Source organism: Martes martes (assembly GCF_963455335.1).
Source record: "Martes martes genome assembly, chromosome: 6".
Lineage (NCBI taxonomy): Eukaryota > Metazoa > Chordata > Mammalia > Carnivora > Mustelidae > Martes > Martes martes.
In genome coordinates this window covers 100,964,390-100,990,756 of record NC_137893.1, presented here as the reverse complement: position 1 = coordinate 100,990,756, position 26,367 = coordinate 100,964,390, and the positions used below count along the sequence as shown (strand labels likewise).

General features: G+C 37.9%; 1 protein-coding gene across 1 annotated transcript in view; it reads left to right on the top strand.

The window, feature by feature from the left end:
- COL21A1 (collagen type XXI alpha 1 chain) overlaps positions 1-16,171 on the top strand; it is a 181,987-nt gene extending 165,816 nt beyond the window's left edge. The window contains exons 20-29 of the mRNA XM_080805923.1: positions 1,010-1,063; positions 2,641-2,712; positions 4,429-4,464; positions 7,349-7,393; positions 10,538-10,570; positions 11,129-11,275; positions 11,365-11,419; positions 11,918-12,118; positions 12,899-12,976; positions 14,896-16,171. Of these exons, the coding sequence (XP_080662049.1) occupies positions 1,010-1,063; positions 2,641-2,712; positions 4,429-4,464; positions 7,349-7,393; positions 10,538-10,570; positions 11,129-11,275; positions 11,365-11,419; positions 11,918-12,118; positions 12,899-12,976; positions 14,896-15,083 (909 nt within the window). The 3' untranslated portion in view covers positions 15,084-16,171. The remainder of the gene's footprint in view (positions 1-1,009; positions 1,064-2,640; positions 2,713-4,428; positions 4,465-7,348; positions 7,394-10,537; positions 10,571-11,128; positions 11,276-11,364; positions 11,420-11,917; positions 12,119-12,898; positions 12,977-14,895) is intronic.
- The last annotated feature ends 10,196 nt before the right edge of the window (positions 16,172-26,367 follow it).

Below are 26,367 nucleotides of genomic sequence, written 5' to 3'. Positions count from 1 at the left end.
AGGTATCAAGGTATATTTGAAAACCAGCACTGCTTTTTAATTTTATTTTTATTTATTTTATTAACATATAACGTATTATTTGTTTCAGGGATATAGGTCTGTGATTCATCAGTCTTACACAATTCACCACACTCCCCATAGCACATATCCTCCCCAGTGTCCATCCCCCAGCAACTCCATCCCTCTCACCCACCTCCCCTCCAGCAACCCTCTTTTTCCTGAGATTAAGAGTCTCTTATGGTTTGTCTCCCCCTCTGGTTTGGTCTTGTTTCATTTTCTCCTCCCTTCCCCTATGATCCTTTTGTCTTGTCTCTCAAATTCTACATATCAGTGAGATCATATGATAATTGTCTTTGTCTGATTGACTTATTTCACTTAGCATAATACCCTCTAGTTCTGAAAACCAGCACTGTCTTTGTCACTCCTTATTAGCCAGCAGACGTGCTCTCTCGCTATATGCCTGACCCCTTTTATACTTTTATATTCTTTGCCCTGTCAAGTTGGTTTTGCCCTCCAAGCTTTTGTTAGAAAGGATGGCACTCAAATTCTGAAAAAGAGCACAAAGTAAACATTTTTTGATTCATATATTTTTTTTAAAAAAAGGCACTGTACATTTGAAGCTAATTTTCTTTCCTTGCATGCTGAAGGTGAGTCATCCTGAGAAAATGAAACAGGGCAAAGGTGAAGATTCTCGGTGTATGGGATGTTGTTACAATACATGGCTCTGGCCTATAGAGTATGGAGACCCAGCCAATTAGCACTGGTTTCTGAGGTTTCAAATCTCATCCCTTACTTGTAGCTGCTAGCTTTAAAACATGCTTTCAGAAAGCTTTATAAATATGGGGACTCATTCTTTCTGAATAAGTAGGCTTAACATACAGAGTCTATGTTTCATACGGTTGGAGAGTTGAAAATGTAAAAATTATTTTAAGTTTTTTCCCTTAAGCGTCTATATCAGATATATTGTGACTGCATTTTTAAAAAATTTAATTGTTTGATGCATTGACAGGGAAATAAAGGTGAACCTGGACTACAAGGGTTGCCTGGGGCTTCTGGACTAAAGGTAATTATCATTTGAGGCATTTGGAAATATATTCAAAGAATTATAAGTCTCCTTCGCTGTTTGTTAAGATTATTGTTTTGCATCCCTTAAGAGAAGTTACATGAAATGAAGGATTATCTCTATAACAGATATAACAAACACGTAAGAAAATGGCTAATGCAAGGTTTCATTTTTGGGGGATGCTTTATCATAGTTTGGGTAACAGGCATAATATATCCTCTGGCTTGATTTTTCTGGAAATGGTAGAAGCCACATGCTAACATGAACCTCCTCTTTGGTCCGGAGAATATCACTGTCTTCCGTAACTGAAGGAAAGTGTGTGTGGCTCCCGCACAAGTAGTGCTATTCCTCTGTTTGCTGATTGATGGGACTTTAGCGTGGGCTCTCACAGCCCTTTGTATCTTTTTCCTCCAAACCAAATGGTTGATGTTTATTTCAATAGGATTTTCAATTCTCTTCAAGCCTTTAACAATCTACAGTAATATTCAATAGCTCAGGAATGGGCGTAGTAAGTAAAGAGGACAAAACTGTTTTTACAAAAGAGAGTAGGCTTTAGTTAATGTGGTAGAGTCTGGGACTGAAGGTAAAACTCAAACCAAAAAACATGAAGCAAGTTCAGGATTCCATCCCATATCACTGTAACTTTCAGAAATTTCCTTATGTAAGACTTTTAAGAAATCTTTATTTCATTAAGGGAATAATCTCTATGGGATGAAGGAGAGCGGAGGAATTAAGTCATGGAATATTACCTGTACTGGAAATAAGAATTTACTTTTAAGAAAACAGTATTCCATTTTTATAAAGGAAAAAAACCATAAATATGTATACTATTTGGCTACAAAGATGTTCACCCCAATATTGTTGATAAAAATAAAAATTATGAAAACGAATGTTTAACAATTGGCATTTTATTAAAACAAATATAAATCAATACAGTTAAGTACTATTCTGTAATTCAAAATTACGTTTTAAAAACAAAACAGCATGTGAAGAACATCATAGTACTAATATATTTTGTGGTAAAAGACATTCTAAAATGATGCATGCATACTGAGTAAATCTTAGTAACCAAATTGTTTATTGTGTGCTTGTGAGAGGTAGAGAGAAAATCTGTAACAAAGTGAAAACAGTGAGTAATGAGATTGTCAGTGATTTTAGTTCTATTTACTCACCAGTTTTTAACAATAAAGTAAGTTCTTTAAAGTAGCAATATGAGAATAAGCAGTTTCAAGGAGGAAGTGAAAATTAGTAAAGAAAACAAAAGATACCTATGTTTATTGTTGTTACTACCTTACTATCTACTTTATTGTTGAAGCTATAAAATAAAATAAAAATGATAAGTATTTATAAAATTTTAAAACATGCTATCAGAATAGTTTAGCAAAGATAGGAAAAATATAAGAAGTTTTATCAGGGCTGTGGTAAATTTTTCATTCTTTACTGTCTGAAGTAATAATTCTAAATGTCAACTAATTTTGAAACCATGGATTATAAATTGGAGATATATGTAGAGATGAAAACAGTGGTGTTTTTCATAAGCAATAGATCTGCAACCTTGTAATTTCTATGTTACCTAGGGAGAACAAGGAGCAGTAGGTCCCCCAGGAGAACCAGGATACCTGGGTTTACCTGGAATTCAAGGAAAAAAGGTATGCATTGTTTAGGAGATATAATTGACTTTTAATCATCTTTTAGCACGTAAATCTTCCTTTTGTGAAAGCATTATAGCAGGACTGATTATATTTTTAAGGATAAGCTGACTTTTATATTTGGTTTATATATGATCTGAGCTACCCCATGTCCATAGCTGTGGTCCCTACATGGGTGTGGTCTCCTACTTGAAGGTCTTGGATGAAGCATGCAGCTCAGAAAATGTAAACATAGCCTCAAGTAATATCCTAAAAATTCAGATTGTTTTGCTGTCAGTCCACATGAGTCAGGAATTTTATAGGAAGAGTCTTCCATGTCAGGCACTCTTACCAAAATGTGAATATAACTCTTATCAAAACTGGGGCAAAAGTCTAAAAAAGATGAAAATTACAGCCAGAGTATTTGACCACGAAGTTCCTATTTATGAAAGATGATATGACATAGAATTTCATTTAAAATGAATTTGAGTTTAAAATACAAATCAGGTATACTGATAGAAAATGTTTTGGTGAGAGAAGAGAGCAACACTTAAGATTCGTAGTCTCTCTCTTTCTCCTCAAGTGAAGGAACCCTGATGCTGTATCTATATAAATATTATTTTGGGTGGGATCTTAAGTCACGACTGACTGCTTGTTCATCAGAGAAGCCAATGCCCCTGCAAATACACACATTTCAGGCTAAAAGTAAATACACTGGCTTTTATTCTGGAAAGGATAGAGAATTATGTCTTCATCTTCACATCCCTTGCTGTTTTAGTTTTTCTACCATTTCATTTTTCTGTTTCTCATGTATTATATACTTCTTCCCTAGGTTATTAGAACCGGTATGATCCTTGACCTTTTGGTTCCCCTGAGTAGCTGGTAACCCTTGTGGAGACAGGAATGACCCTCATAGCAGCAATGAAGTATTAGAGACTTAGTGCATATTAAGTAAACCTGTGAATATATGTTTGGAATTGGAGAAACTTCTTGTTCAAAAGTTGCCCTTTTAAAGATCACCTATATATTGTTTGCTGTAAACACAAAACTCTCTGTGTTTAGAGAGCATGGTAAGGTAGGAAAGAAATTTGGAAACAGTGTCCAAGTTCATCTCAGGGCAAGTGCTTATCTTCCTTGATTTGCAGATTCATTATAGTCATTCATATTCATATTCATGTCCTTGTAAGAACCAGGGCATTGAAGGAGTTGGTCAGGAATGTCTCTTCTAGCTGAAAAATCCTAGGAATGTTTTTATCCTGGAATATGGATTTTCCCCCCAAAATTCATTTTTGAAGCATATGTGTTCTAAAATACCATTTTAACATTATGTTCTACTTCACTGTGTCCTATAAATGCATGGCTACTACTGGCTCAGTGGAAGATTTTCACTTTGATTTCATAAAACTACAGTTGTCAAAATGAGTTTTCTCATGTTTGTTTACCGTCAGATGGTGATTGATAGAGAAAAGTTGTCTTATTCCTGGTAAAATAGAAATTGTAGTCAATTTTCCTCTCAAATGTAAGAGCACAAGACAGAGTTCATTTAGAACATCATTTTGACATAATATGATTTTACTCTCTTCCCAAATACTGTTTTGGACTCAGCTTCTGCTTATAGAGCACTTGTGGAATCTGTATGAGACCAAATATTTTTTTTTTCCCCCTGTGGAAAAATGTTTATTTGAAAGGATGCAGAAGATCCTAGATTATGATAGATATTTAACTGCCTTTTTGCAGGGGGACAAAGGAAGTCAAGGTGAAAGAGGCATTCAGGTATGTTGCTGGCTTTTTTATTTTTGCTTGGCAATAAAATCAGGGCTTTGCTCTTTTTAGTTCTTACGTGGCTATTCCGGCTCCTTCCAGTTTTGCCATTAGTCTCTAATTGTTACGTCCCAGCTCTCTTCTTGTCTTCTAAACTGTTTGGTCAATGTCAAATCTCATTTTAAGATTCTTCTCCACTCCAATGTTGTAGAAAACTTGGGAACCAAAGGGTTCAACAAGACAGATACAGATTTTACTACATACTTCTAATATCTTTATGTATTTATGGAAAGCATGTATGTTTCCAGAAATGATTTGAAATGGCTTATGGCAAAAATAAATTTGATAAGAAATCATTAACACCAATTATAAGACATGTTCAAACTAACAGATGGAAGGTGAATTATACCAAAAAATTAAATCAGGCTGAGGACATCTAATGATTTAGAAGGACGTTTCATTTGGGTGTCTTAGCAACAAAGGTGAAGAGCTCTAGAATTTCTGGAGGCATAAAAGGAAATTACAAATTGAAATAAGAGTGGAATTAGAATCTACTAAGTTCAGAGTCTCAAAAATTGCTTTTCTACTGTTGATTCCATTTGTTTTACTTGAGATATTCAAGTATTATTATGATTCTTTAAGTTAATTTTGAAATGAGGAGTGAGGTGAATTTTAAGGAAGTATCTGTGAGCTCTAGACCCACATATTACAATTTCCTTCTTCGTACCAAGTCTGGATGTCTCATGTGCACGTCAGTGTGTCCAAAACAGAACTTGTCACCTTTCCCCATAAACCATCTCCTACTCTGTTCTTTGTCATGGTAATTGGTAGCACTATGTAATAACCCAAGGAAAAAGTCTAGAAAGTTATCTTAAAACTCATTCTCTTCTCTCTTCACCTGCAGTTTCGCTTCTAAGTCTGTCGGGAACTTGGGCCCTTCTTCCTATTCACAGTGTCCTGATCATTTCTTGTCATGGGTCTCAAATTACTGCAGTGTCCTCCTGACTGTTCCCCTTGAGTGCACTCTCCTCTCTTCCTCCCATGCTCCTACCAGCATGCAATAAGGAAGCTACAGACCCACTCAGGAATTCTTCCGTGGTGTCCCACATGTTTCAAGATAAAGTCTGTCCTGGAAAATTCTTCCATGTTTGACTAACTCTTTTTGGTCATTTAGGGTAGAGTTATTTTCCCTACCCTGTAGGACCCCTTTCTCTCAGATACACCTTCCTGTTCTGGTGGTATCCAGCCCAGATGTTTCTGTATGCATTTTCATCATTCTTGATTTAATGGCTTATCTTTCCCACCACACAGTAAGCAACTTGAAGGTAACTGTATCTTTGTTTCAGTGTCTCTGTGGGGATAGCAAATAGGTGTCATTCAATAAATGTTGGGAGTCCATTTAAGTAAATTAATGAATAAATCATGATGCAAGAGTGATTCAAAATTTAAGTCACTAGATCATTCATTGATTATATTATTTAGGTATTGGTTTTCCTAGAAATTGCTAATTATCTTGTCCAACATAGGGATGAAGTAGTGCTTTAGGGGCTAGGACCATGCATTATATATGATGGATATCCAAAAATATTTATTAAATGGACAAATGTGTTTATGTCTTTACTATTTTTCCTCTCTTCTTATTTTTCCTGACTTAAATATCTTCATGAAAAATGTTTTTATGGTACTTCTTTTGTTGAAGTATAACTGGCATGTAACAGTATATGGTTGACCCTTATACAATGTTGGCTTGAACTCCCCATTTCCACTTATATGCAGGTTTTTTTTTTCAATAAATATGGTACAGTATCATAAATGTATTTCACTTCTTTATGACTTTCTTAACATTTACTTTTCTCTAGCTTACTTATGAGAATATAGAATATATTACATGTAACATACAAAATATGGGTTAATTGATAGTTTATATTGTCAGTAAGGCTCCTAGTCAACCATGATCTATTAGTAGTTAAATCTGGGGGGAGTCAAAAGTTATATACCGATTTTGGACTTTGAGGGAGGTTGGTGCCCTCAACGTCCGTGTTTTCAAGAGTCAACTATATTGCAGGTGTACAAATTTGTTATGCATAATTTCTTCAAAATTTGTATACACTGTGAAATGATCACCACAATAAGTCTAGTTACCATCTATCACCATACATAGTTAGAAATTTTTTTCTTTTGAGGAGAACTTTTAAGAATCACTCTCTTAGCAACTTCAAATATACAGTATTACCATACTACCACTGTAGTAACCATTGCTATACACCCATCCCCTGGACCTCTTTATTTTATAACAGGAAGTTTATATCTTTTGACCCCCTTCACCTATTTCACCCACCCCCTATGGTTTCTGGAAACCATTATTCTGTTCTATCTACGATCTTAAGTTTTTTGGTTTGGTTTGTTTGTTTGATTTTGTTAGACTCCACATATAAGTGAAATCATACAATATTTGTCTTTCTCTGACTTATTTCACTTAGTGTCCTGCCCTTGAGTTCCATCCATGTTGTCTGTCACAAATGGCAAGATTCCATTTTTCAAAATGTATGAGTAGTATTCCACTTTTGTAGTGTATTTTTAATTTTTAAAAATTCCTTTAAAGATGTCTTCTTGTCTTTGCATGTGTATAGCTAGGCCTGAACATGGTTATGTCACTGAAATTAATCAAATGTCCACAGCTATTGGATTTTTAAATTATTTTCATGTTGTTAATGTGAGGGTTGACTCTTTTTTCTTCCTCTGAGAGACTAACTTCTTTCTTACGTCATTTTATACATTTGCATCACTGCTTTGGTGACATTTCTTCTTCACCACAGGTTAATACATAGCTTGTGTCTTATATGTGATTGTATTATATGTGTGCAAGCTAATCAGTAATTTTTATTAAATTTTAAAGGGCCAAAAGGGAGAAAATGGAAGACAAGGGATCCCAGGGCAACAGGTATTTTTGTTTTCTCTGATGGTCAATGAAGTAATGAATCACATAACTGGATGGTGTTGGGAGAGTGTTACCTGCGCATAGAAAAGAGTGGGAAGAAGGGCAGATACAGTATGCCTTCTAAGCACCTGAGGAAGAAAATGTCAGGTTGTGGTGGTGGTGATAATGGGTTGTTTTAATCTTTTGCCTTATGTTTTCATTTTTCTGATGATGGTTTGCTTTAATCTTTTGCCTTATGTTTTCATTTTTCTATACTGTGAAACTTCCTTTCCCATGCTTTTTTCTGGTCAAATGAATGGCTGACTGTAGGCAACTCCACCTATATCTTAGAATAGTTATTGGCCAAAGGCAGCCATACAGTGGCAGTATCTCCTTATCTATTGATCAGTCCTGATTTTTTTTTTTCTTGAAACACGTGTAGGTGAAGCCTATTAGGTGTGGAGAAATGTACTTGTTTCCCTCTTACGTGTTCAGAGATAGAGTTTACTACACTAGAGATTCATTAAATGCTATCTTGAGGGACTGTGTTATGGAATAGATTCATAATAAAATTGTTTTGCTTCTTCCCTGACTAAACTGTCCTCATTAAGTAGTGTTCCAGTGAGATTGCCATATGGCCTGCAAGTTCAGTCAGAGCTGAACTGAACCAAAAGAGGCTTACAAGTGATTTGTACCTAATATAGCTTGTGTGCTGCTTCTTTGCCAATAATTAAGCTCAGATCCAACTCGGTCCACCCTTGGAAGGGCAGTCCATACAGGGAGTCCCTTGGTGGGATAGACCTCTTTCAAACATGACATTCAAGAGAGATTCAGTAATTATACTGGTTCTGGAGAGAGGGGGGTAAAACCGTGAGTGATGTCTTTGAGGAGAGGGGTCTCTGTCCCTCACCTGGAGAAATCTGTGAGACCATGGGGGTCAGGTCTGAAAGCATATGGTCAAAAGGTTGTTTATAATAGAGGGTGGAAGGTCAGTGCTGGTATTAGGAAGAGTTGAGAATTTAGAAGCTAACACGAAGAGCAAAAGTAACTAAAAGGAGAAATGGCCCGAGTTTGCCTGCATACAACTATGTTCAGTCAATTGTGTCTTTTAATTTTAGTGCTCCTCCGCTTGACTCCGATCCTCTTGATGACACAGCCAGCCCTGTCCCCATTCTTCTCACTGGCAACACAGACTGACCCCCTTGATTTCCCTAAGTTAATCACACAATATATATAAACAGCTGTTCTCCTAGGAGGACCTTCACCTCTTCATCCATTCAACCTCTGCAACCCCAGCCTTTCCCCCAAATTCTTACAATAACTGTCTGAAAAGAAGGCTATTTCCTGTGGAGTCTGAGCTCACAACCTTGCCAAGTCACTGGCTTACACAGTGCCCTAAACGTATATATATATTTTTTCCACACTTCTCAAGGAAAATAATGATCGGCTCCCCAGGCAGGGTTTGAGTTCCCTAGAAAGTCTCTGCCCTAAATTTGTCAGATGCTGCATTTCTCACCACCAGGAACTCTGAGCCCTTAGGGAGCACCTGGGGGTCAAAGCAACTATTGCTTTTCAGCAGCTGAATAGTTGTCCCAAGCTCTTTAAATAAACAGTCCTAGTTTACCTGTCATCCTACCAAGGGCTGCAAGTGTGTGATTTCTTGGCCTTCGTGTTGCGTTTCGCTCGTGAAATCATCCTGGTGGATTCTCAGATGACAGCTGTTTTCAGTTGCAGCTCGAATTCAGTTCTAGTCCTGAGAACTTAACTCCTCTGTCTTTCCTCTTACATGAGCTCTAGTTGTAGGCTTACGTCTGGTAGGGAACACCCCTGCCTTTCTTCAGAAACCTCAATATTTAAAAAATAGTCTTATAGTATTTTACTCGCTAATATATTTTTGTATAAAAACTTAGTGTTTTTATGCTTTCATTTTGAGAATCGTCCTTTCTCTATGCCATACACGAATTTTACCTAACTTGTCTTCCCTTTTGTCTAATCTGGGTATCCGTGTCCAAGCAACCCAGAGATGATGCCAAATAAATATTCACACTCAAAATTCATAGTGTGAAGTGTTATACGCTAAATTTTGTGTTGAATTTCGGAATACCAATTGCTAATTATAAAGTTGTATCATGAAATCCTGCCTGTGCGTGTACAAGCTTTACCCAGATCCCTGAACTGGTACTGGGTGAGTGTATGAGGAATTTCAAAAATGGGAAATTTTAATGCATTTCCTGAAAGTTCTTATCACCTGTAATCTGTCATTGCAATGAATACATGAGAGATGAGTGGGAAATAATTTAATATAGCCATCCAGAGGCACTCATTTTAATGGTGAGTGAATTCCCTGTGTGGGCTCCCCAGTGTGTGTATCATTTGGGAAAAATACCATTTATACCTCACATTGCTTTTCTAATCTCTGAATTACCACCCGTGAGTGGCTTAGGCATAGGACAGATGAGTATTTTCTTCCCTGTTAATCACTTTGAATGGCATCATTGCTTTAACTCATCTTTTATAAGTAGTACTCAATTGAAATTTAATTTTAAAGACAAAAACTTGGAGAAATAGAGTATTTAATCACGCCAATAAAAGACTAAATGTATCTTACCTGATTTGAGCTTAATTTCCATTAAAATAGTAGTGTATTTAAAATTCAGAATAGAATTTAAATAGAATTCAACTGGAATCCCATTGTAACCTACATATTTGAACTGCATGTAAAAATCCTCATGTCTAAGAATGACACAGTTACATAAATTCACATTTTTCTATTATCTAGTTAACGTATTGCATAGTCATTAATCTCCTTTGAAATGGCAAAAAAAGGTATCAAGAATAATTCTTTCACTGATTCTATCAGTACTTTTCAAATTAAAAACTGAAGTTTGGGGGTGCCTCTGCCTTCAGCTCAGGTCATGATCTCAGGGTCCTGGGATTGAGTCCCACATCGAGCTCCCTGCTTGGCAGGGAGCCTGCTTCCCTCTCTCTCTCTACCTGCCTCTTTGCCTACTTGTGCGCTCACTCTCTCTCTCTCTCTCTGTCAAATAAATAAATCTTTGAAAAAAAAACCTAAAGTCTAATTAAATATGTAGCAAAAGATGCATGCCACATTTCTAGTAGTATACCTTGCACAGTTATTATAGTTTTTTCTCCTGTTAATTTTCAAAGGGAATTCAAGGCCATCATGGTGCAAAAGGAGAGGTATGTTGCTTCACGTCGTATGCTCTCTTTTCAGTCCTTATTGCTTGAGTTTTCAGTGCTGTATAAATCTAGCTATGGGCATCACAACAGAAAATGCCTTTCATGTTCTTCAGTTCTTAAACAGCGATTTTTGTAATATGTGGATTCATTGAATTAGTTATGAAATGTTACATATTTGTGAATGTTAATGGTTCTCCTTCTAGATTAAGAGCTAAATTTTTTTCTTCCTGATTTCAACAAAGAACACGGTGTTTCTGTATTTGTCTCTCTAGAATGTAAACTCTTTGGGAACAGGACTGGGTCATGTTTGCTGTTTCCCTGGCACTAGACGTATTACCTACACAATACACTCAATGAAGAGAGGATATTTGGAGTTGGGTAGATGGGTGGATGGATGGATGAGTAGCCCTTGAATATGATATGAAGTTTCCTTGTATAATGTACATTATATATACATGTATGTATATACTCATATGTATATCTGTAAGGAAGTCTTTGATGCAATTTTGCCTTCTGAAATACATAAATAGAACTTTTAAGGATTTCTTCTGATTTTAGAGAGGTGAAAAGGGAGAGCCTGGTGTCAGAGGTGCCACGGGACCAAAAGGAGAGTCTGGGGTGGACGGCCTAATGGGGCCTGTGGGTCCCCAGGGGCAGCGTGGGGAAGCAGGTCCTCAGGGACCTCCAGGACTGGATGGGAAGCCCGTACGTATTCTGCTTCTTCCTTAGTTCTTGTGTTTTCATTGCTTTTTACTTGGTATATACATGTTATAACCCCTAATAATTTGATGCAGGGGAGAGAATTTTCAGAACAGTATATTCGACAAGTTTGCACCGATGTATTAAGAGGTAAGTCTCAAACAGATTTTAATAACTTTAAAATTACTAAAGTGATACACATTCTTGATAGAAATTATGAAAGACATAAGTAAGATAAGAAAATAAAGGACATTTATAAATCCCTGTTTTTGTCTAGGTGAGTATGTTTATGAAGATGAAAGTTATATGTAATCTTTTGTAATCTTTTTAATAAAGCAATTTATCATTATTTCACCACGAATTAAATTTTCTTTTCTGACATAATTCTGAAAACTTAGTTCATAAATACAGATGTCTGTAATTTACCAGTTTCTTTTTTGGGGTTTGCTTTCACTTTTCCTTCCCATTTTAAGCAATTGCTACAATAAAATGATGACACAGACCAATGAGTATCTACAGAGTTAAATTCCTAGAAGCGAAATTATTGGTCAACAGATTGGCATCTGTACATTATAAAAAATGAGTAAGATGTTACTAATGCTCATTTGCCATTTAAATATAAGGGGGGGGCACTTCTTTGTTTTTAAGCTCAGCTACCAGTCTTACTTCAGAGTGGAAGAATTCAAAGTTGTGATCATTGCCAGTCCCAACACGGTTCCCCTGGCATTCCTGGACCGCCTGGTCCCATAGGCCCAGAGGGTCCTCGAGGATTTCCTGGTTTGCCAGGAAGAGATGGCGTTCCTGGGTTAGTGGGTGCTCCTGGACGTCCAGGTGCCAGAGGATTAAAAGGTACTTCACTTTATGTGCATAAACAAATGATAAAAAAGGGTATGTTTTGTGTTCATCCTCTAAATTGATTTAATAGGCATAGGTTCATCTTTGTTTTTAGGATGACAAAAAGCTCTTGTACGCCTAAGTCTTAAATAATTTGTCAACTAGTTAAAAAGCAAGTTTTCTATTATCTTAAAGCAATACTCTAAACTAAAGCAAGGTTGAAGTCTGAGGCTTGTGAAATGACAAATTAGAAAATGTTGACATTGTACTTAGAGATTTGGACTGAGTTTTTAATAAGAAGGTCTTTAAATAGTCATAGACACTATTTCCTTTGTTTTGATATCAGTAACTTCTGTTACCTTATTGGAAAGGTTTTTTTCTCTTATAGGAAAAATTACGTTTTGCAACCAAACTTACTAATGGCCCACAACTTACTTCTCTTTGAGTGTTTATATGAAATGTCATTTGATAATACTTTCCTTTTTATTTACTATTATATGAACAATTTAGATGTTCAACCACAGTGATAAATAAACAACTATGATTAACAGAAAGGGCTAATAATACCAAACCATTTTCCTTTTTAATATTTAATCCTTGTTACATCTTTCTAGATCAGTGATAATTTTGGAAATTTTTGCTTCAAAAATTCTGTTTCCCATGAGAAATAATAAATGGCAAGCTATTTTAAAAGATTTTTCTTTCAATGTGTATTAACAGCTTTGAAAGAAATAATCTAGGAGGAAGTGATTTTATAGGAAAAGTAAGTGTGCTCCCATCTTTGACACTCTGCAGGTCTACCAGGAAGAAATGGGGCAAAGGGGAGCCAAGGGTTTGGGTACCCCGGAGATCAAGGTCCTCCTGGTCCTCCAGGTAAGACTTGCTATATGCTCATAAGTGTACCTGCATATTTGGCTTTAAGATAATCATCACCAGGGGCACCTGGGTGGCTCAGTGGGTTAAGCCTCTGCCTTCGGCTCAGGTCATGATCTCCAGGTCCTGGGATCGAGCCCCGCATCAGGCTCTCCGCTCAGCGGGAGCCTGCTTCCTCCTCTCTCTCTCTCTGCCTGCCTCTCTACCTACTTGTGATCTCTGTCTGTCAAATAAATAAATAAAATTTAAAAAAAAAAAAAAAAAAGATAATCATCACCAACCTATGTCGAAGTATTGAAAATCAAGACATTTGTTTACTTTTTTGAATGATTCACATTCAACATATTGAGCTCTAACTCCTAGACTTTTCTTCCTCTGTCATATTCACGACTCACTTGGGATTTTCTCTTGTTTATCATTTGGCAAGCCTTAGAAGACAACGCCGTAGAGTAGTTTTTGACTGGTCTTAGTCACCCATGTTTATCTGGTGTATATCACTGTTCAGTCTTTATGATTCTCAAGGAAGCAAAGTAACTGAAACAGTGGACTCTTTAAGTCACTCTCTGCTACTGTGTGATTTAACTTTGTGAGGCTTCCATTTCCTATTTTGTGAAATGGTGATGAGATGGTATGTGCATCATGACATTGGAAAATGATCTGAGTTAATACGTGTAGTGTGTTTGGAATACTGCATAACAATCATGTTTTCAATTAAATGTGTACTATTATTTTCAAAGACTTTATTTATTTGAGAGAGAGAGAGAGAGAGAGAGGTTGAGAGAGCAGACTCCCCAGTGAGCAAGGAGCCTGATTCAGGGCTCGATCGCAGGAGCCTGAAATCATGACCTGAGCCAAAGTCAGACGTTCAACTGACTGAGCCACCCAGGTGGCCCCTGTTATCATTCTAGATGTTATTACCTCAAGAAGCTTTTGGGTGGATCAAAGGATTCAACAGTCTTTGTGTAAAATACTTGGAAGTATATCTACAGTTGTAGTTAGTGTTAAATAAATGTTTCTTAGTAGTAGCAGCAGGAATAATTACTCATAGAAAGTACCTCAGACCCCTCTGCTCCATTTCAAAAGCTGAATTATTTTGTTCTTTTGAGTCATCAACTTTTTATTTTATTTTTTATTTTATTTTATATATATATATTTTAAAGATTTTATTTAGTTACTTGAGAGAGAGAGAGCACATGAGCACATGGGGTTCAGAGGGCCCAGGGAGAAGCAGACTCCCCACAGAGCAGGGACCCTGGGATCATGACCTGAGCGGAAGGAAGCCGCTTAACAACTGAGCCACCCAGGCACCTGGAGTCATCAACTTCTTAGAAGGCCAAAACCCTAAGTTAACTCTGCTTCCTTTGAGCATGCTCATTGAACTAATTCAGCAGTGATTCACAAATGAGAGGTGTAACACCTTTGTGTGTCTGTTGGTCACAGTTTTTGCATGGTAATGACAGTGTATTTAAATGTGGAAACTTAGAAATATGTCTAATGGAAATAGTCATTTCACTGCAAATATGGCACAGAAGTGACATCAGTAAAGTTTTAGCTTACTGATCTATTCACTTGCTAATTTATAATAATATTGGCAGAAGATACGCTGGAAGGAAGAAATGGGTTTGGGCAACCCACCATTTGAAATGTTAGAATATTAGCTCTGTGTCTCAATCAGCAGCATGACTGCTGTATTAACAGAGCTTAGCCCAGTTTTATAAAAATTGCTGATTATTTTTGGATAGTTCTTTTCTGCATGGAAGGTATATAGGATTATCAAAAGAGTCCCTCCTCTTTTCACATATGTGCAAATATGTAAAACTTAAATTTTTTTTTTTCAGTTTAAGTTTCTTACAGAATCATCTCTGTCACCATCAAAAACCAAACTGCTCTGTTCATATATTGCTCATGTCCCACCTTAGGTCCAGAGGGCCCTCCTGGAACAAGCAAAGAAGGTCCTCCAGGAGACCCAGGTCTCCCAGGCAAAGATGGAGATCATGGAAAACCCGGAATCCAAGGCCAACCAGGACCCCCAGGCATCTGCGATCCATCACTATGTTTTAGTGTAATTGTCGGAAGAGATCCATTTAGAAAAGGACCAAACTATTAGTGTCTGATGCCTCATTCAGCAACCTAGGCATGGTGCTTTTCTCTTATGGTCTTTTGCATCTCAGGAAGATAACAACAGTCATCCCTTGAAAAGAAACTAAAGTACCTCGGTGTTTTTATTTTTATTTTTTTTCTTAAGGAAAACTATATAAAAGGTCACATATGCTGATTTTAAAGGCTCTGCAGTAATTCAGAGCCTTTAGATTAGTAGCATTAACTGAATCTCAAGGGTTTCTTGTAAGTCCATTTATTTTAATCAAAGTTGAATATTAAAAAACCACCATTGCCTGTTAGCCAGTCAATTTCAGTCACTGTGAAATATTTCACATTCAGCTTCCCTGCAGAAGAGTAATTGAGTTCAATTTCATGTCTGTGTGAATTTCATGTTTTTCATATTTCCTAGCACATGCTTGTCCATTAGCCAAAACACGTGTCTGGTGTCGCTGGAAAGAACATTGGGCTGATACTCAGCTAGGACAGACCGTGTTGCCACACACCAGTCATTTCCTCCAGTGTCTGTGCTTACTGGGGAGGGACAGTGGACGACGGGTGGGCATTCAGGGTTTTGAATATCACCTCTGAATGAGGCGAATGTGTTTCTTAAGTACATCTGCAAATCCTCGAATTATGCTAAGAAAGATTATTGATTACATTGGGCACGGTCAAAATTGTTGTTAAAAACATGTTAAAAACACGTCAGAAAAAAGTTTCATTGTACCTGGTCCGTATGTTCCAAGGAAATGCAGTTTTTGGAATTCTAAAAAGACTTCATTCTTCACATTTGCTTAGTAATTGGAACGTCTGTTGTATGCCTTCATTTTCCATTTCACTTATTTTACGTGTATGTTCCTATATGTTAACTTTCATTTGTAGCAAAGCTAATGGGAATAAATGCTCTAGTTGAAAGGGAAGGTAACCCCACAGCTCCTAGTATGTCTTGATATTTTTAGCAGACTTTAAAATATTATGGACAGTCTTTGTGTACTGTACTTACTGCTTTTGTAAGGAACATAGTGAGATATTTCATCCTAATCGTGCTTTATATTTTGTTACATGCTTGTTATTCAAAGTACAATAAAGCTTTGTACAGGCCTGTTTGCAGTGGTTTCTTTTTTATACATAATTTTAACTGAGAGTTGAGTATAGTATCCTGTCCCATGGTCATTTATACAATGGATATACTTTATTGAGTTATTTACCCTATTCTTTATGAACTTGTTCATCTGAAATAAGAACTTAGAAATTCAGTTGCTGTGCTACTCACATAAAGAGGAGCAGAACCTGCTTCCTGGCCCAGGAATGGCTTGTTGATCAGTGTTTAGCTTAACTGACATGTCATTCTACCACTCTGGTGAGGACCTCAGGGGAGACCGATGTTCATAACGTTCAGTAGCAGAGTTAGTGCAAGGTTTGTTTTGTGTTGTTTTTGCTTTTGTTGTTGAAGTAGAGTTGACACCCAGTGTTCCATTAGCTTCAGGTGTACAACATCGTGATTCAGCAGGTCTATATGTTATGCCATGCTCACCACAAGGAGGGCTCCCATCTGTCACCCTACGATGCTATTACAGTACCATTGGCTATATTCCCTATGCCAAGCCTTTCATCGGCGTGACTTACTCATCCCATAACTGGAAGCCTGTATCTCCTACTCTCCTTCACTCATTTTTCCCATCCTCCCATTCATCTCCCCTCTAGCAACTATCAGCTTGTTCTTTGTATTTATGGGTATGTTTCTGCTTTCTGTTTGTTTTTTAGATGCCACACGTAAGTGAAATCATATGGTATTTGTTGTTCTCTCTCTGTTCTCTGTCTGTTCACTAAGCATAATATGCTCTCGGCCCATCCATGTTGTTGCAGATGACAAGCTTTCGTTCTTTCTCATGGCTGGGTAATAGTCCATTGTATATATGTACACCACAACTTCTTGATCCCTTCATTTGTCAGCGGATGTTTGGGCTGCTTCCATAATTTGGTCGTTGTAAATAATGTTGTAGTAAACATAGGGTGCATATGTCCTTTTGAATTAGTGTTTTTGTTTTCTTTGGGTGAATATCCAATAGTGAAATCATTGGATCATACAGTATTTCTATTTTTAATTTTTTGAGGAATCTCCATACTATTTTGTACAATGGCTGCACCAGTATACATTCCCACCAACAGTATACAGGGGTACCTTTTCTCCACATTCTTGCCTACGCATATTTTTTTTTCTTTTGTTTGTTTGTATTGGTTTGGTTTTTTGACTTTTATGTTCCAGCCATAGCATAAGGCTTGTTTTGTTGTTCTGTCTTCAGCAAAGCCCTGTGTATCTGCTTATGCCTAACCCCCAGCTAATTATGGCAATATCTGTTAAGACAGTGGTAAAGGAGCGGAACAGGGTAGTAAATATCACCATTCATTCAACCATTATGTGGCCATTAAGTGGCAGGTAGGGTGCCAAGGATACAATGATAATATAGCAGCACTTTCTGGCCTGAGGTTGCTCTTGTGTAATGAGGTGCAGGTAAGTAAACAGGTAATTCCAACACAGTCATTCTAAGAAAGGAGTAAACGCTATGGACTACATTGTGTATTTCCTAAATTCATATGTAGAAGCCCTAACTCCCCTGTGACCATATTTGGAAACAGGGCTTATGGGTGGCAATGCAGGTTAAATGAGGCCATAAGGGTAGGGTACTAATCCTATAGGACTGATGGCCTTATAAGAAGAGGATGAGGGAAATCTCTCTTTCTACATGCATACAGGAAGGGTCCTGTGAGCACACAGTGATATGATGACTGTCAACAAGCCAGGAAGGTAGCCCACCTTGATCTCGGACTTCCAGTCTCCAGAGTTGTGAGAAAATTACTTTCTGTTGTTTAAGCCTGCCAGTCTTATGCTGCCATAACAAAATAGTATTTTGTTATTTGCTGCCCAAGCTCATAGGAAAGATGTGAGGGTAGGGAAAAGTTCCCTAAAGCAAGCAAAGATTAGAAACTGAGATTTGAAAGGCTAGGTGGCATTAGCATAACCAAGTCATGTCAAGATAATGAAAACAAGCAAAGGCTGGGGGAGTTAGAAAAACATGGGGAATTCTGAGAGTAAAACCTGTGGAAAATAAACCATGTTACTTTTAGTATCCCTACTTTTAATATTGCAAGGTGAAATATTTCTGTAATATATCATGGTATATGTTTTGTCCTAATATATTTATCCCTTGGACAAATTTGAGATTAACTGTTTTACACCGACTTTCACAAATGAGTAGGTGAATGAGTTTGTCCTGTGGGGACATTCTGCATTGTAATGGTGTGTCAGCACTGTGTTACAGGCAAAGCCCTTTTATTGTCATTACAGGAGCATGGCTTCTGTAGTGGGTTTGCCTGGGTTCAAACCCCCACTTTCGTTTTCCAGTGAGTCTTCAGAAAATTTATCTAGTTCTTCATGCCAAGATTTCTTCATATGTTAAATGGGGAATATTAATAGTACTTATCTAATAGTAGGAATGAGTATTTTGAGGATTAAAAGAGATGAAATGAAAAATTATTTCATGGAATAAAGTCTGCTAATTTACCAGAACCATACAAACAATGTGAGGTTAGCAATCTTTCGATGAAATTTTAGCTAGTCAAAAGATTTGGATCTGTGTAACTTAGACTGTTAAAACTGATTAATATGCCTCATTGCAATTCAGAATGAAACTCTCAGTCTGAAGGGTAAAAATAATTCTCAGTAAAAGCTGTCCACCAGATTTTGGTCACCTGGGTCAAAAATGTAAAGTGGGAACAATTGAGGGGAAAACCCCAACAAACCCTGGGGGGGTTATAGTTTTGGGGTGTTTTATCTGTATCTTATTAACTCTGTATTTTTGTTAGCTCTTTTTTCCCTAGTTCTTAGAACTCTACAGGTAATTATTTAATTTTCATCATGAGGAAATTTTTGAGGTGGAACTGAAAAAATCATTCTTTAATCCCCAGTAGAGGGCAGCAAAATACATATATCTGCTCATACAGAACCAGCCATGATAAATAATCACTACATATATTTAACGTGAAAATTTTCTCAGTTTTGCAAGCTTGGTTAGATTTATATCCTCAAAACTATGATTCCAAAGAAGAAGAAAAAAATCATAACGTTTTTGAAAGTTGAACACCTAAACCAGTTAATGAAGCTCTTTATATCTGATGTACTGCTTATCTGTTTTATGTTTGTATGATACAGGTCATCTAATTAAAGTGCTCTGGCTTGGAGCTTTGATTATATCTTCAGTCTGATAACTCTGTTGTCAAAGGAGAGGCTTGAAGCTCAGACTTGGTATTCCTCAGTTACAGATCTGGCCAGCTGGCTGGTGTTTTAGCTTTTTTGTGCCCAGGGCAGACAGAAAGCTGCCCTTAGCACTATCTAGAATTTACAGGTGAGTAAACCACACATCCCAGAATCCTGGAACAGTAGATTTTATAAAATGTCAGCACAAGAGATGATCAGTACTGTGGCTAAAGCATTAAGAGCCTGCTCTCCAAGGACTGTGGGACATGATGGGGAGCACAATGGGGGAAACTTCAATTAAAAGTTTGTCCAATTAAAAGTAACTTTAGGGTGGCTGGGTGATGGACATTGGGGAGGGTATGTGCTATGGTGAGTGCTGTGAATTATGTAAGACTGATGATTCACAGACCTGTATCCCTGAAACAAATAATACATTATGCGTTAATTTAAAAAAAAAAAGGAAGGGAAAAGACCAGAAATAAGCACATAATTTAGTTAAATTGAGCTATAAATGTTTCTCCAGAATGTCTTAACAAAACCTTATCTTAAAAGGTATGTAGAAAAATTGTATCTTGCTTCAAGGAACACATTTGAAATAAAGAACATCGCTGTTTCTATTCACTAAATTATTTTTGGGTTCCGCCTTTCTAAAAGTAGGTTTTCACAAAGGAACTTTGAATAAGCAGACTTTAAAAGTCCCATATTGGTGTCCTAGATGAAAAGGACCCTTTTGAAATCGCTGACTGGAGGATCCTATCTGGATAGTGTTTTTCCATCATGTCCCCAGTTTGGTTAACATTTCAAAATAATATGAAAAATATCAAATTTGAAAAGAGCCTATGGCTCTTACAGAGTGAAATTCAAAGTGAAATTTTTAAATAACGCATTTTGACAACAAAAAAGTAGAGTCCTGTGACATGTGATGTTGGACGGATCTGATAACTTCCCTGAATTTGTTTTCTTGTCTCTGAAACAAAGGGTTTAAATTACTGTGTTTTTTCGACCTGGACTGTACATCACAATCACCTAGGGAACTTTAAAAGAATTTCCTTACTTGGGCTTTATGGAGAGATTCTGGTGTAATTGGTTTGTCTTCCAAGCAGAGGCAGGAGCCGTACAGAGGCCTGGGGCCAGAGACTATATATCTCAATGGAAGTAGAAGTAATTCTCTATTTGTGTGTTTTAGAAGGCTGATGGTAGAAGGTGACAAAAGATCAAGGTGGAGATATTGGGAGTGGGAAAAGGGATGGAGAGGGAAGGAGAAGATATTACAGCGTCTTGCAGAATTTTAAGGAGGAAATAGTGGGAAGAGATTTGCATTGCAGAGGGATCTCTCTAACAAGAGTGAGAGTAGACGAAACCAGGCTGGATTGGAAGTGGAGAAACTAATTAAATGCCATCACCGTGGCACTGAGGTTAAAGGTGAAGATAAAGGAGGATAAGACAGAAGCAGAGGGGATGGGAAAATAAAAGGCCATTAATTTATTCTACAGTAATCACGGATATTTTCCAGAATGTACCCAGTGACCCCAGGAAAGGGAGGGCTTGCTGGTACAGTGCAAGTTAGGGTATGAACCAAACTTTCCAGACTTCCACTTGGCTGTTGACATAGGCCAAGTTTGTTTGTAGGGCTCAGGCTGCATCTTCTAGGAGCCTCTCTTGCAAATGCTGGCAGGGTTAGCGTGAGAACCGTGGTCTAGAATGTGAATGGAAAGGTATTCGTTTCAGGCTTCCACTGGGGCAAAACATGCCAGCCTATTTCTTTCTTTTTTTTTTTTTTTTTAAGATTTATTTATTTATTTATTTATTTGACAGAGAGAGATCACAGTAGACAGAGAGGCAGGCAGAGAGAGAGAGAGGGAAGCAGGCTCCCAGCTGAGCAGAGAGCCCGACGCGGGTCTCGATCCCAGAACCCTGAGATCATGACCTGAGCCGAAGGCAGCGGCCTAACCCACTGAGCCACCCAGGCGCCCTGCCAGCCTATTTCTGATACTGGCCTGATTGTGACAAGAAGTCTCCACACTTATGTGTTATTCACACCAGCCTTTCACCGATAATAGGAGTAAAAGCTATCTGTTTTTCTTTTCTCTCTGATGCTCAGGATTCCAGAAAAGATGACTTTACATGTGCTGTAACCCTTTAGGAACATCTGATGTTATAACTGCTGTGGCATTGGTCATCTGCACAAGTGTAGGAACGTAATGGGTAAGGTTTTCATTTGTTATAACATGGTGTGTACTGGTTTGATATAATTTCAAATCCATGTGTTGATGACAAAGACCAAAAGAAAATGCAGTTGATTTTAGAAGTAAGTTTTGATGAAGTAGACTGGGTCAGGGTGTTTCATCTCATCTGTTGTCATTGATAAGCTTTAAGGAGCTCAGTTGCTGAGGGCCCCACCAGGGTTTACCAATAAAAAACATATGAAGGTGCAACTGTGGCCAAGGGACTTGTAGACTATAAAAAGTGTTTGTGAGGACTTCCTGAGAGCATTTAGTCCAGGCAAGGTGACCGCTGATCTAAATAGTTCTCCCAAGAGCTTGGGGCCATTAGCTACCACTGCAGTAAAGACGACTCACTTAGCAGTGCAGAAAACCGTAGAGCACTTCTTTTGCCCATCAACACTGGCATCATCATTGCCTAGCAATGTGCTCTAGCACATTGCTTTTTGAGCTGACAGCTGGACATAAGCTCTCAGTTGGCTAAGCCGGCTCACTCAAGCGCTAACTCCTACAAGGGTAGACCTCAACTAAATGTAGGCTTTATTCTTTTCACCTCCCCTTACCTGGGACAACAGTGCCATTAACCTGTCATTGGTTTGAAGTAGGTTATTTCTTCATTGGCTCTTGAAGGGACATTACCCTATATGCTATGGGCTGTGAAATTTCTGCAGTGAACTTGTGTTAAATAAACTGCTGGCAAAGACAAACTCAGACTCAGAATTAATTTGCTGCCCCAAAGCAAAACATGTGGATGCTAAGGTAGAGGGGCCTATTTGATGAGGAGCTGAAAGTCTATGAAATGGATGTCATCTTATCTGGAAATGCTCCATAAATCAACGTAGCTGATTAGATAAAATGTTGTACTCCAGTCTCCCCAGGTCATCTGCAGTCAGCCTAAATTCTAGAAGGAAACACCTTGCAGAGGAAAAAGCCCTGAAACCAGAAATGGGAAATGGAAGTTTTTAGAGCCAAATCCCAGCAATTGTTAATGATTGCCTGGAGGAAAGCAAAATCTAATTTAGATGTGATTTTCCTTGCCGTCGGCTGAAGTGGTAAGGTCAAGGGAGTTGGGGAGTAGACAGAAAGGAGTATCTGAGCATGTGGGTTGGATTTAGAGGGAAATCAATTTGAAACCGTGGTTTTTTTGTTTTTTGTTTTTCCATCTCTGACCTCTCTTAGGGACTTTTCAGAAACAAACTTGAATTCCGTAAACTTGAATAATACCTTTATTAATCTTAGAATTAACTGTATGAACTATGAATTTTATACTTTCTACACGTTAAACTCAGGTGCAGATTTTTCACAGTTACATAGGATTTAGGAGAACAGTAAGGACTCAAACCTAAATCCTTCTGTCTCCAAAGACAAGGCCATGTTCCATCATATTGTCCACTCCTATGAGAATTAAAAACTAAATAAATTGTTAGAAGTGTTTTACTCACCTGTTTATTTTAACTGATATCCCCTATTCTCCTCATGATGAATTTAGTGGTAACAGAAATAGTTAAAATAAAATTTACCTCTATATTTCCTTAAGAATTATTTGGTGTGTTAAAAGGTAAACTGAGGCATAGTAAAAATGATAAGGCTTGAACAAAAATAGGTTGTAGTCTGTAACTAACTGAAAGTTGTTAGCAGTTCTCCACTGGGCAGGAGCTGGGGGAAGACTTATAGACAGAGGTGGAAGCAAAGCAAGAAAAGTATTTGAATGGCTATAGCTGACCCAGGTGCGTTATTTGGGAAAGGTTAGTTGGCTCTTTGTGATTGGTTGTCCTTAGGTTTCAATTTCTTAATCTTGAGGCATTTCACTTTTAGGTTTTGGTTTGCTTATGTGAGCTACGAAACCATTAGATCTCAATCTAATGGTCTCTTTATCTAATTAATTTAACAGTGGCTAACCCATAAGGCTCCTAATAGAAACTTCTTTCTCTGGCCATATTTCAAACAAATATTTCCACATCCAGAGATTAAGAAATGAATTTAATAACTCAGTCTAAATGACAAATGAAAAAGTGATAGAAACTAAGAAAATCAGGAATATTAGGTGTAATTCAAAAATGCTGTCAGAAATATATTCCCTTTTCTCAGGACTCATTACATTTTGTAATAGAAAGAATTTATTGGACAGTTGAGCGTTTGAGGATTGCTCAGGGCTTTGGGAAAAACAAAAAAAAGGGGTTGGTCCTTATACAGCTGAGACACAATATGGCAGGGGTAGCATGTGGCTCAGTGGGAAGAGTGTATTCTCCCAGGTAGCTTGGGCAAGGATCAACCACAGCCAGGGAGTGTTCGCTTCAAATATTATTCAGAAAGGAACAGAGAGGACACAGAATGGTAGTGATTGGGGCTGAGGTGGCCTTGCCGTGGAGAATAGATTTTCATTATAGCAGTGGGTGCACATGTATTCATACGACGAACCCCTTTATACCACATTAAGTGAAAAGATTGAAAGCTAGTTAATATTCCCCCATGTTGTGTTTCTGTGGGTCCAGGGAAACAAAAGGTTTAGTTGAGAAAAAATTGGGAGGGACGCCTGGGTGGCTCAGTTGGTTAAGCGGCTGCCTTGGGCTCAGATCATGATCCCAGGGTCCTGGAATTGAGTCCTGCATCGAGCTGCCTGCTTAGCAGGGAGCCTGCTTTCCACTCTGCCTGCTGCTCCCCCTGCTTGTGCTCACACTCTCTCTCTCTGACCATTAAAGAAATAAAATCTTCTAAAAACTGAGGAGAATAGAAAAGGGTAAAGAACAGAGTATAATATTGAGAGATTGCTTTGATCACACATCTTGTGAGTTAACTTACCATTTTTAGATGAAAAATGTTAATGCTAAGTAGCGTTTTGTTTATGCGAATGAGGAATGCAGAAGAGAAAGGAAGTCTATGGTTAAAGACGGTGTTTGTGAGGATAAAAGGAAAGAATGGTAAGAACCACGCAGACATTTTTTAAATTTATTTTCTTTAAAATTTCAGAAACAACTAAGATTCTTTTATCTACCTGCCCAGGGATCTCTTTGATATTAATATATGTATCTCCATTTAAGAAAACTTTTCCTTTTTAAAAGATTCTCTGAACTTAAGTATCAGCAGCTGTCCTAGTTTTCATTTAATTAACAAACACTCCTTCACACCTTACCAAGAAACCGGAGATGGCAGGGGTGAGGAGGGTGAGGGGGTGTGCAGGGTTCCTGGCTAGCTCAGTCAGTCAGGCTTCTGCCTTCAGCTCAGGTTATGGTCCTGAGATCCAGCCCTATGTCAGGCTCCCTGTTTAGCCGAGAGCCTGCTTCCCCTCTCCCTCCGCCCCTCTCCCCTACTCCTGCTCTCTCTCTCTCTCTCTCTCGCTCTCTCTTTCTCTCAAGTAAATAAATAAAATATTTTTTAAAAAAAGAAATGGGAAGTGGGGAAGATCTTTTCAAGCCTTTCATAGGAATAAGTTGCACCCATGTAGGAAAAAGGGGAGGAAAAAAAGACATTTGGCTCTGATGAATTTTATGCCACATCATGCCATGATTCCATTGTTCATTTTAAAGCAAACTAGTTAAAATTTTAGAGGCATTAGCTCACATAAGGAATGATCACTGTCTCCAATAACACCCAGAGAGTAAAGATGAATGCTATTGTCTGTCTCCATGAAATGTTAATGGCCCCAGGCATGTTTTAGAGTTCTGGAAGCCAAAAGGGGAAGAAACAAGGATCTGTTGAATTCTTGGGTTCTGTCAAGGACAGTTACATTAGGAAGCCAGAAGAGAGACATTAATAATAACAGCTACTATTGATTCATTGACTTCAAGACATCCATCCTTTAGTATTTATAGCGTCCTTAGGACTAGGTAATATGATTTTCATTTTATAAATGAAAACGCTGAGCTTCGTATGAGTAGACAGTGATGAATCCAGGATTAAGTCCAGATCTGCCAGGCTCCAAGGCTCATGTTTTCAGTCTGGGTATAACTAAAATGTGTTCTCTATATAGTACGTGTTGCAATACAGTATTTCGTTGGTGACTGGAGGCCATATAATCATTCTACAACAGTGTTTGTCTGGCACAGGTTTTCACAGCCTTACAATTTATCTCGTTCAGTTGGAAGATGTTGCACTGCTTTTATTCTGTCCTTTGGACTGTCATTTGCAGGTTTCTTTCAGAGTGACTGTCCTAGGTCAATTTTGGGACCTCTCCCAGGTGTTCCACTAATATTCTGTGCATTTCCTCATGGTGGCATGTTTGTTTTTAACCCTGTTTTGCTACTTTTCTTTGTCACTCTCCCCCATGAGTATGTGGGCTTGTTAAAGACAAGCTTCCTGCACTGTTTCAAAATAAGTTTCCAAGTACACCTCTTGCCAAGGCTTGATTTAACTTGTTTTTGAACCATATTTGCTAGTATCACGATCATGTAAGGAAGGGTAATGGTGGTATCTAGAAGCCTAGAAGGTTGGTGAGTTGAGTAAAATTCTTAGTAGAGTATCTGGGACACAGTACTCCATAACTACTGGTTATCATTATTAGAACTTTCTGATGATTGGCTTATTCTTTTAAACTTCTGCAGTGATGACAAGGAAAACACAGGGGAACCAGGAACTTCTTTTGCCACACAGGTTTTAGACAGAAATGTGATTTCCTGACTGTGTGGTCTTGAATCTAGTCATGATAAGCACCAGCAGTCTCATCTTTGAAATGAGAAGGGCAATGAGATCTCAGAGGTTTGTTTTTAAATGTGATCATTAACTTTAAAATACCCAGCAAGTACCCAACACCTAGTAGGCACCCAGTAGAGGTGAGCTGTTACTATGATTACCAGTGGGGCTGGTGTTCTCAGGCTAGCTAC